The sequence below is a fragment of the Catharus ustulatus genome, chromosome 16 (assembly GCF_009819885.2).
Source record: "Catharus ustulatus isolate bCatUst1 chromosome 16, bCatUst1.pri.v2, whole genome shotgun sequence".
In the NCBI taxonomy this organism is placed as follows: Eukaryota; Metazoa; Chordata; class Aves; order Passeriformes; family Turdidae; genus Catharus; species Catharus ustulatus.
Window position 1 is genome coordinate 13,863,585 of NC_046236.1, and position 11,734 is coordinate 13,875,318.

At 43.5% G+C, this 11,734-nt stretch overlaps 1 protein-coding gene across 2 annotated transcripts in view; it reads left to right on the forward strand.

Annotated features, from left to right (window-relative positions):
* The window catches only part of USP22 (ubiquitin specific peptidase 22), a 91,115-nt gene extending 82,078 nt beyond the window's left edge, over window positions 1-9,037 (forward strand). For both annotated transcript variants that reach the window (XM_033073748.2, XM_033073746.2), the window contains 5 exons: window positions 1,524-1,650; window positions 3,079-3,170; window positions 4,581-4,643; window positions 6,426-6,575; window positions 8,427-9,037. In XM_033073748.2, the coding sequence (XP_032929639.1) occupies window positions 1,524-1,650; window positions 3,079-3,170; window positions 4,581-4,643; window positions 6,426-6,575; window positions 8,427-8,469 (475 nt within the window). In that variant the 3' untranslated portion in view covers window positions 8,470-9,037. The remainder of the gene's footprint in view (window positions 1-1,523; window positions 1,651-3,078; window positions 3,171-4,580; window positions 4,644-6,425; window positions 6,576-8,426) is intronic.
* Window positions 9,038-11,734: the final 2,697 nt, after the last annotated feature.

Below are 11,734 nucleotides of genomic sequence, written 5' to 3' on the forward strand. Positions count from 1 at the left end.
ATGTCTGTCTCCATGTTTTTGATTCTGGTGGCTGAGGAGGCACATGAAAAGAGTTTATATTGCATTTAATATTTGTCTAAATTCTAACACCAAGGAGGAATCAGATTTTGCTCTAAGCACAACTGAGAGTCAGCTACTGCCAGCTTAGTTGCAGGGATGCCATTAAGGATTAAAGGAATGGAGCTTTCAAAAAGAAGAGGTAATTCTGAGACTGACACTTAGGCATCTTGGAAACAGGTACCTGGGGAGAAGGTTATGGCTTTGTGTGCAGCTCACTTGGATCTTTCAGCAGATCTGAAAGTCATTCTCTTGTGGCAAATGTAGATATTTGCCTGAGGAAGAGGTTACCTGGAGCCTGGGGCAAAGCTAATCCTCCTGAAATAAAAATTCATAGCCTCTAACATCTGATTTCTAATCTGCTTGACACCATTAAGATCAATAGTTTTAAGGAAATGAGGGAATTAGTACAAATGAAAAATTGCTGATGCAGGAAGACATCAGGAGGCAAAAGCAATTGAATTCTGGTGATTTTCTTCAACACAGAGATTAGTAGAATCACAGTTGATTATGGGGAAGAAAAAACATCCAGGTTCAAAGATAATTCCAGAAAGTATGGATTTTGGAAGGAAGTTGCACTTTAATGGATAAAGAGGATGGGTCTATGTTTATATTCAAAAGTTAGCAAGAAAAAGGTGTGTAGCTTCATGTCAGTGGGGCCATGCAGCTGAAGTTGACCTGAAGAAGGAAGGATTGAGCAGGAATGTGACACAAAAATGGAAATACAAGGGAATTCCAAACAACTATCCTAGTTACTAGGCAGCCTCTGGGGAAGTGGTTGATTTGCCCTGTGGAAATCTAAATTTAGAGGAAAAGACTGAGAAAGGAAAGTCCATGGTCCTGGCCTTTCTGTGCTGACTTTCTGGAAAAGAAGGATTTTGCTTTAGTTTGTAGTGAGAACACTCAGGTAGTTCATTTTCTGTGAGCACTTCCCTGTTCCCTAATGGTCTCTTCCCATGGCTCCTTTGAGCAGTTCTGTCTAAAAATTTTGAAAGAGATTTTTCTAGTTGTCAGCAAAGGTTTTTTAGAAGGGTATCTGTATTTTGAACAGAACTTTGTGTTTACAGACCTTTCCATCTCAGAGCTTTGATCCCAGCCCTGGAGGGCTACAAGGTAGAATAGTGTATTGCAGAGGAGTGTCTTCCATATCAATGTTTTTGGGTTAAAAAAAAAAGATTTTTCTTTGCTTGCTGTATGAAAATGAGTTGCTCTGCTGTAGGAGATGAACTAACACTGAGCTCCTTTCTCAGCCATGGATTCACTTCAGTGCAAGTTAGAGCAATGATCCACATCACATTTCACTTTACATTATTATGGTTTTATTGTAGAATTTCCCAAAATTACTTAAAACCCACTGGTCCTTGTGTCTTGTGATGCCAGTGACCCACAAGTAAAACCATTTTCAGCATGTGTCAGAAACCATCTGATTGTTTTATGCATTCCTTTGCTTTTCAATATTTTTGTAGGTTTACAAGGCCAGAACATCTAGGAAGCAGTGCCAAAATCAAATGTAGTGGTTGCCATAGCTACCAAGAATCTACCAAACAACTCACTATGAAGAAGTTACCCATTGTGGCCTGTTTTCATCTCAAAGTAAGTTCACAGGGGGCCAACAGAGCAGGGAATGTGATTTCCTCTCTGAGAGGATGAGCTGAATTCTTGGACATGTCTTCTGGCTTTCACTGACGCAATTTTTATGATATAAATTGATATAAAGAACAAATTGCCTTGCCCAGCTAGGTTTTCTGTTAAGATAGTGTTACATTATCTCTGATGTAGCTTTGCTGTGTGTCTGGGGGAACTTAACCAGCTTGAATCTAGTCCAAAACCTGAACCAGCACAGAAACCAATCTCCAGTTACACTCCCTCCATCCTACATGGTACAATTCTTACACTTCCACTGAAAGATTTCCATGCTTTTCTTTCAATACAGTGGCAAAGTTCTGATATCAATGGAGAAACATTATTGTATCTTCACAACTGAAGTTTTAAACATTTTGGGCTTTTGTTTTTATTGCTATAGAGTAGTTAACAAGGTAGGCATTCATGATTCTGCTCTTTGGGCAAGCCAAGGTGAATGTGCTCCACTGCTTTCCTGTGCTTAGTTCAGTATTTGTGTTATTCCAAATGACTGAAGATTTTTTTGGAAAATAAATTACTTTTCCTAAGTGACTGTGTTGTTCTGTCTATGCAAAATGCAAATTTCATTTTGTGTGTTAATGCAAGAGAGAAACACAAAAGATAAGAATTACAGAAGTCTCAGCTTTTCACATCTGGATCTGTTGCTAGGGAATTGTTACAGCATCACAATTGGAAAATAATTAACTTGAAGTGTAAATAGAGCAGAATTTCTCAGAAATGGAGAGGGAAGCTGCCTTTAAATAGAGACTCATTCATCTCTTTCTGGTATTTGTTCCTGTTTCCATTTAATGTTCAGTGAAGGAGATGAGGAGAGGATGGTGGGTATTGCAGGCCCCTCTTGGCTGAGGGACAAGGCTTTTTTTGTTAGCATATTCCATTTTTTGCCTTAATTTGAATGGGTATTCCTGTGTAGGCTTGACTCCTGTCGCTTGAGATGATTGGATGGGTGGATTCAGAGTGTGAATCTGAAGGCAAACTCTGTTATCACCAGTTCTGTGAGCCAGGGTAGGCAGCAGCCATGGGTTTGAACAGCCCAGTGCAAATGAACTTTGGGTAAAGGCTCTGTGTGCTCTCCCTGTTTAATATATTTTTTTCTTTGATGTCAGGTGGGAATAAGTTTGTATGCATAGATATCAAGGTAAATAATCTAATTAATACTGTATTAACACTGAGCCCACAAATGGTGGTTTATTTTCCTGGTAGCATTGTGTTGTTATTTACATGGACATTCCCAGAGAGCTGCTTGGAAAAATCTGGGGCTGTCCCTGCATTGTGACTGCTAATGTGCTTTCCTGATATCACTTCTCAGCTTAGGACATTTAGAAAAGACATAAAATTTAACTTTTCTCTAAAGAAAAAACCTCTTGCCTTTGCTTGCAGCGGTTTGAACACTCAGCCAAACTGAGGCGGAAGATCACTACGTATGTCTCCTTTCCACTGGAGCTGGACATGACACCTTTCATGGCTTCCAGGTGAGATCCAAGTCCAGAGCTCCCCACAGATTGAGCAGAACTGGTTCTGAGTTCATACATGTGCAGCACACAACAAAGAGCTGCACATGCATGCACAGAACTTGAAAGGGTTCAGAGCAGTGCTGGTACTTCTGCCACGAGCTTCTCTGCTTGTCTAAACCCATTTTTAGATAAACTCTTCAGTTTCATGTGCCTGAAAAGCATTTCTATTTAAACATTGTGGTGGGGTTCTTTAATTAATGTGGTTTATGGTTTTGGTTGCCTGTTAAATTTATTGACCCAGATCCATCCTTGCTTTGGTCCCATCCCCTCAGTGCCACCCACCTGCCATCCTGTGCAGTTGGCCAGAGCAGAGCCAGCCTAATCCCTACCCAGTATTCATGAAGTTATAAAAATCCTCCCTCTTTATTCCTGCACATATGCAAATCTGGGGGTTTTTGTTTAGTACCTTCAGCTTCTGTTTAGAGAATGCTGCAAGAAGCAAAAACACAGATTAAAATAGAAACAGCAAGACTTCTCCCACCTCCCAGGTTTGTGGAAGACATGGCATTTATATAAATGCACGTTTATGAAAGGAATTTCATCAGCTTAATTAAAAAGTATTTATCAGATATTCATGCAAATATGCAAGAGGATATTCAGATTTAATTTATATCTGAAGCAGTACAAGCCCCAAAACCATGGTATCACTAAACAGAAAGATTCTATTTGCTGAAATTTTACTTGCAATTTCAAGCTTTGCCTGCACTCCTCATTTCCCAGGAAAAAAAAAGTAGATGCTTCTACCAAGAGAGAAAGGAGAGCCTTGAAGCTCTGTTAAATACTATTATATCAAGAATATATGGTTTATTCCAATATATTCTAGAGATTTTGAGACTTCCTTGTTCCTCTGTGGTGAATTCTCCCTGGACAGAAAAGGCTCTGCTGATGAAAGGTGTCCAACATAATGGAATAGAGATGGGATAATCAGCAGGCACAACTCAGTAATCTGAATTTCACCAGCTAGGAAATCAACAGCATAATCCTATTGCTGCTGTCAAAGCACAAAATGAATTTACAAGTCAGAGCTGGGATGATTGACCCATCACAAGATAAAGGGTTGATGTAATTAGATAATTTCCTGGATTTCAAATACAAATCTTTTCTTAACCTGTTTTTAAGCTTTTTGGATGAAACATTTGACGTAAACAAATGTGTATTTGAAGCCTTGACCAGGAGGAGAAATGTTTGTGATGGAGCAGTGCTGGGAGAACAAATAAAGCATCTTTAGCATCCTAATCAGCCCTTTGCTGCTTGGCTGCAGTAAGGACCTGCATTCAGCAGACAGGCTGTGTGTCTTGTCAGAGCAATGTCCTGGGTTTGGGAAGCCCCTGCTTTAAGTGACTGGATTTTTGTGTGTGTGTGTTGCAGTAAAGAGAGCAGAATGAACGGGCAGTACCAGCAGCCGACGGATAGTCTAAACAATGATAATAAGTAAGTGCTACATTCCATGACTCCTGCTGTGAGAGGCAGTTGCCTTCTAGAAGGAGATGGTGTTGCTTTATATCCTGCAGTGCCAGTGCATTGCCATACCTGACAGCACAGTAAGTCTGAAATGTTGCAAAATAAAGCTTCACTCACTGCAGTTCTGCCCTTCTGTGGGGCTGTGGCAGCTGCTCCAGAGCTGAGGGTGATACCCCCAGCAAATTAAATGCTGTGGTCACAATATTTATTACAAGGGATGGGTGTTTCCTTGAAATATTCCTCTTCCTGTTGCAATGGCAAAGGGAGTTCCAGAGGACCAAAGAAAGTTAAAAGTCAGGAGTAGATAATCCCAGTAATCCTGGGGTCTGTTGGTCAGGTTGATTCCAGTCAGAATAAATGATGGACAGTGTGGGACTTGCTCAAGAATGTAAAGGGGGATAACTGAAACCAGTATCCATTGCTTTGTGGGAATAGAAATGGTCACACAAACCTTACCTCTTCAGTTAAATAAGGTTTCATTGCTGCTGTTGTGTATTTAAATTCAAGGCACTTGGTTTGCCACTAAAAGCTTCAGACAGAAACTGGAATCACACAAAGATGTAAAACCAAACTAAGCAGGTCTTAGTGCAGGTGTCATCCAGGCAGGTACCAGGCAGGTGCTGTGGGGCTGCAGCTGGAATCATTAGCTGTGGGGTGTTCAGTAGTGATAGAAAAGCTCTGAAGGTAACACAGCTGATCACTTTTGAGGTTTGTACATGCCTTAACTTGGAGAAATTGTTAAAAATTAAGTAGAGTCAGGTAATGAGAGCGAAGATATCTGGATTCCTCAGGGATCTGGGTGCCAGGGAACAGCTGGGGCAGTGTCAGAGGGTTCCAGCTGGGACTGAGGGTGTCCATCCTAGCTGGAATCAAGGACTCCCCTAGAGAGGGTGGCTCTAAATCAGTGGCTCTGTAGGCAGTCAGTGAATAAGTGCCTTGTATGTGTCTAAAGAGTTCTGTGAAATTTGAACTTGAGGAGGACAATATCAAGTGAGATTAGAGAGATTATTTTACCATTGTGTAGCTGTGCTTGTGTCACACACAAAGTGTGAAAGAGTTAAAGAGAGTGGAAAATACTTGAAAAAGAGCCACTAGTGTATTTAAGACTGGAAACAAAATCTTACCTTAGAACAAAAGAGCCAAAGACTTGAGTCTTGCACTTTTAAAAAAAGAAAAGGAAGAAGGAAAAGAGAGCAACTTGATTATCAGTATCTTTTTTGGAGCATAGCTGGGCCTGTAAGTTTTCAGGCAAATGCACAGCAGCATCTGAGAGCTGGAAGTTGAGGCTGAATATATTCAGTATTTCAAAATAAGTACAGGCTTTGCAGATTAGGGACAGTTAATCAGTTCAGCAGTTTATCATTAGAAATAGCTAAGATTACCTCCTTCCCCATACCTGAAATGCATTTTTTCTGGTTCTTTAGAGTAAATCAGGGAGGCAGAAGATCAGACTGGATGATCAGTGATGCTCTTCAGGAATGCACCAATATTGATCTGTTTTAGAAGCAAATTTGGTAGTCAATATTGGTAAAGCTGGCAGTGGTCACCAGACTGAAGAATTGCAGAAATAGCAATACAGGAAAAGAAAAATATTTCTTTTTTTCCCTGGGCAAGGCCACCCTCTTCCCAGCTAGTGTTTTACTGATGGATCAGATCCTTTACCATTGCTCTGTTTTTTATGAACAATGTCTGAAATGTCTGTTGTTTTCCCCCTTTTTGATGCACATATTCATGATGTGTTTTCTGTCCCAGGTATTCCTTGTTTGCAGTAGTTAATCACCAGGGAACCTTGGAGAGTGGGCACTATACCAGCTTCATCCGGCAGCACAAGGACCAGTGGTTCAAGTGTGATGATGCCATTATCACCAAGGCAAGCATTAAGGATGTGCTAGACAGTGAAGGGTAAGTGGTCACCTGGGAAGGGGAAAGGAAGGCAAATTTTGACCTTTGTTGGGTTTTCCTTACTTTGAAAAACCCCTTTTAATCACAGAGAAGGATAATTTCTCTCTTGAATATCCCCTGTAATGCTCAGTGCTCCAGCATTGAAACTGCACCATTATATTTCTGTATAATTGCTTTAAATCCCTGGGTTTGTTGAGGGGAGGGGAAGGATGAGGGACATCAGATGACTCATGAACTGCTGCTCATGTCCAAACTCCTGCTAATGGAAGGGATTCTGAAAACCAAAGTGATGTGATCACCTGTGCAGCTCTATGACACAATCCATCCTTTGGATTAGTATGAGTGTAAAAGATTTGAAGAAAAGCCATGAGGGAAGTGCTGTGATCCAGAATAGCAAGGCTCTATAGGAGGCAGGTAGAGAACATGAGCTGTTTCTTAGCTCATGGCTTTAAATTAATCTCAGATTGACATTATGATTCTGATAATTATATTACACAAGTTCTGGGAGGACAGAGCAGTATTTTTCAAGGGAAGCACCATGGTGCTCCTCATTTGAGGGAAGCACTGGGGCCTGGTGTATGTTCCAAAAAAAAAAGCAACTTAAAATCTGAAATCTTCATTTTGCATTTTCAACTATGGGCTTGGTACTGCAGAGATAAGTCTTTACCATTCTTGTTTTAATGATTCGTGACATTTTCAAGGATTGCTGCAGGCACAATGTTCAGGTTGTAATTTTTTATATAGATTTTCCCATTTTTCCTTTTTTAAACTTCAATTGGGAAGTAAAACCAGAAATCTATAATACCTGAATTTTAGTGTTAAATGACTTGACAGGGAACTTCTGCTTTGAGGTGAGCAGAGAAATGAGTTTGCTGTAATTCAGTAACACATGCCTGGTGCTCAGGTGAGGTTTTGCCCATGGAAGAACCTGCCAGAGGCAAGGAGGAGAGGTTGTACAACACAAATATTGCCCATAAAGGCTGGGTTGAGCTTTGATGCATTTCCCTGGCTCAGATAAAGGCTGATACAGAACCTCTGCATCATGTGAGGGAATCCATAGGGCTTGGATGGAATTACAACAATTGGAACACCTCAGGAATGCTCTGAGCTCACCAGAGGCTGTGTCAGTGCGGGCACAGGGTTGTGTGGAGATCAGTCCCCTTCTCCTGGGTGACTGGGCTCCCTTCTGGACCAATACACACACAGCAATTAGAGACAGGAAGAATTCCATCCTTTAAAACACCAGATTTGCGTACAGATGGACACATCAGATATTTGAATGGGACATGAATGTTCACCCATGTGGCTGCTGCTTCATTTTGCTTCTGTTCCAGTAAATGGGAGGCAGTTTGCAGAAATCAAACTGACTCTAAAGCAACAGCTGCATCTTAAAGCACCTTTCTTTTTTGTCACATTAGTGTTAAATGGTTGCTGCCTGTCTGGGCACCATCAAAATCCAATTTTCCAGAGTTTTCAGATCCTTAGTAGAATTTACAAGGTTTGACTCTTTCCTAGAATCATAGAATGGCCTGGCTAAGTAAAGACCTTAAATCTCATCTCACTCCAACCCCTGCCATGGGCAGGGACACCTTTCACTATCTCAGGTTGCTCCAAGCCCTGGCCCTGACCCTGAGCACTTCCAGGGGTGGGGCATCCATGGAGTTCCTGTTTGATGTACAGCTGTTCAGTTCCCTGAGCTGCTGATAAAATTATGTCAGCTGGCTTCTCTCCTTCTCATCCCTGGTTAGTGTTCACCTCAAATTGAAAAGAAAACCAAAACTAACAGCCCTCCTGTCCTATGGTTGCAATCAATTGGCACAGAACTGACACTGTCCCTCTGCTCTCTTCCAGATATTTGCTGTTCTATCACAAACAGTTCCTGGAGTATGAGTAGCCTTATCCAGCAGCTTGTCAGATGTAAACAAGGAAGAAACAACTCAAGCCTTCTGAATCGACACACAAACCTACCTGAAATGAAAAGACCCATTACAAAGCAACTCGCACTGAGCTGTAACAGGACCTACTTGACACTGACTCACAGCCTGGAGAGTGAGAAATGAACAATGTCCAACGTGTGTGCAGTGCCACGAGGACAGAAAGGGGGAAAAGAGGCTGCAGTCAGTCACTTAACAGAGGAAATATAAAATGAAAGGAATGCTCTGGGTGGGGGAAATGGGAGCAGAGGAGTCCGGGCACTGGTACATCTCCTGTGTTCCTCCAAAATGTGTGTGGGAAGGCAAAGGATTCTACCCTCATCTCCATCAAGCATCTTCTCCATTCGGTGCTTCAGCTCCAACGACCAATCATATAACAGTTAAAATTAAAAATCCAAACCCATTTTTTTATGCATATGGGTCTGAAAGCAGTAGAGTGGAGGAGGAGGGGATGAGACAACTAAAGGACTTTGCAAGTATCTTTTTATTTGTGAATTTTAGTTATTAAATAAATACAGTATGAAACTATTAGGCTCTTTATTTTCCAACAACCATAAAAGCAATCCTGGATTGTGGAACTGAAGCTGCAGTACTCAGACAGGTTTTCAAGCATGCCTGCTTGCACAGGTAATGTTCAATGCCATCGGACTGCTCATCCAAAAGCATCAGCACAGATTCTGTTGTTTGAGCCCTTTTTTGTTTTGTTTTCTATAAATAGCTATTTTCTTAATTTTTTTTCCTTTTATTCCCTTTTTTTCACGAGAATGAAATTCATAAATGCAACCATCAGTAAAAATGAATGAATTGGAGTGTTTATACTGTAAGAGTGGTCTTGGTTCTTTTTGGTTTTGTTTTGTTGGGTTTTTTTAAATCTTGTGAATAAGTTTGAATTTCTCAAAAGCTTGTTTTGTTGTTGCTGGTTTTGGTTTGTTTTTTTTTCCCCCCTGCTGCCTTCCAAAGGTGGGTTTATATATATCTGACACTTGAGAGAACCTCAGTGGTGAAAAATGTACCATCTGTTGGGAACGGTGGCTGCCGGGGCAGCTTTGAGATGGATCTGCTGCTATTGAGCCCTTCTGCAGTGCTCTGAGTAAACAACACATTTTCCTGGTATGTGCTAGGCTGGTATTGGTTCCTTGTACCCTCCCACATGGATTAACTCTTCACGTGCTCTTCTCCTCTTGCAGTGCCCCAGCCTGTGTGTGTGTTGGTGTTCTCAGCTCGCAGCTCTGGGCCTTTCCTCCCCCTCCATCGCTGTGCTGAGGCAGCAGCAGGAGCTGCTCGTGCTGGATCCTGCTCTCAGGAGCTTGGGCTGGGGGTGGAATTGCAGCCTGGGAGAGGAAACCTTCAGAACAGAGCTGGAAGAGCAGAAACATCTTTGTTCTCCCTTGTGGAGAGGGTGAATTGTCAGTTTGGCACGGTGTGAGTTGGTGTCACACCACAATCACAGATTGGCTTGGGTTGGACTTTGAGGAGCAGGGACACCTCCCACTGTCCCAGACTGCTCCAAACCCCATCCAGCCTGGCCTTGGACACTTCCAGGGATCCAGGGGCAGCTCCTCTGATTTTTAACCTCTGCATAAATGCCCAGCCAGCCATTCCTTGGCTTTGCCAGTGTGGAAAGAATCTAAGATTTTAGTTCTGTGCTCTAGGGAGGAGGTACAGCTGTCTAAACCTGCCCAAGATAAAACAAAAAACAGGAAAATAAGGGAATCGAGTGTGTTCGGTTTTTAAATGAGCAGCTGAACAGAAGGATGGTGAAATTATTTAGAATTGCACACAGACTGCAACAGTACGAGGGGGTTTTGTACATCTGTGCCAGGGCGAGGAGGAGGAAAGGACGAGCTGAAGCATCTCGAGGAGGCCGGGTGTGGTGTGGGGGTGCCCATCCCATCGCCTTCCCCACCCGTGTGACAAATCCCACCGGGGCAATCCAGCAATTTAATTCCATCGGTTTAACCCGAGCGATGGAGCGGGGCTGGGAGCTGCAGGAGAGCGGCCCCTCCTTCCCCCCGAGCCCAGCCCGGCCCCGTGCGGATTCCGTGCGACGCTTTCTGCTGCTCTTCAATAATGCAGCAGCCTTGCGGAGCAGCCGGGCTCTCGTCATTCCCTGCGCTGCTGCATTGGATCCCCGGCTGGATGAGCGCTGGATGAGCGCTGGATGAGCGCTGCCACCGCGCGGAGACACCGGGATGGGGATGTGAGGATGAGGATGGGGATGGGGATGGGGATAGGGATGAAAATGAAGATGAGGATGAAGATGAAATGAGGATGGGGATAAAGATGAAGATGGGGATGAGGATGAGGATGTGAGGATGAGGATGGGATGGGATGAGGATGGGGATGAGGATGTGAGAATGAGGATGATGATGAGGATGAGGATGTGAGGATGACGATGGAGATGAGGATGAGGATTAGGATGATGATGAGGATGGGGATGAGGATGTGAGGATGAGGATATGAGGATGAAGATGAGGATATGAGGATGATGATGAGGATGGAGATGAGGATGGGGATGAGGATGAAGATGAGGATGACGATGAGGATGACTCCAGCGGTGCCTTCGCTTTGTGGCGCCGAGCTCTGAGCCTTTGGCCGCCCTTTTAATGAATTCTGTTTTCCACAGCACGCTGCTGCAGCCGGCTTTGTTAAGCCTTCGGGAACAAATTGTTTAGGGACGAGGCAGCCGTATAAATCACCCTTAATTTCTCCTCCCCGCCCATCTGGTGGAGAGGGTTCTGCTCTGTGCGGCTGCACCGGCGCAGATGGTTCTCGGGGGGAGCTTTCAAGGCTCTTTCTGGTTTCAAAAGCAGAATTTCTGGGGTATTAAAAGCTCTATTATTCTTTTTTCCCCCTCTCCTGTCTACCACCGCATCCCCGTTTCCCTGCCCGAACCACACAGGTTCTATTTCCAGCAGCAGTGAATCCACGCCGGCTCCGAGAGGAGGGGACAGAATTTTCCCTTTTCCTGTAAAAATGGAAGAGCAGCTGCTGGCGTACGAGCAGCGCTGCCCCTCATGCTGCTTTCTCTCAAACACATCCTTCTCTCCCCTCCATCCCTTCAGGCAGCTCATGCACTGAATTATTTCTCCGTGGAACTCCCTCAACATCGCCTGCAGGAAAACGCCGGCCACGGAGAACGCGAAGGGAGGGCGAAGCAAAAGCTCCGTGATGTGCTGACACTCAGCAGTGCCAGGCTGCATCCTCCCCCAGTGCCAGCTCCTC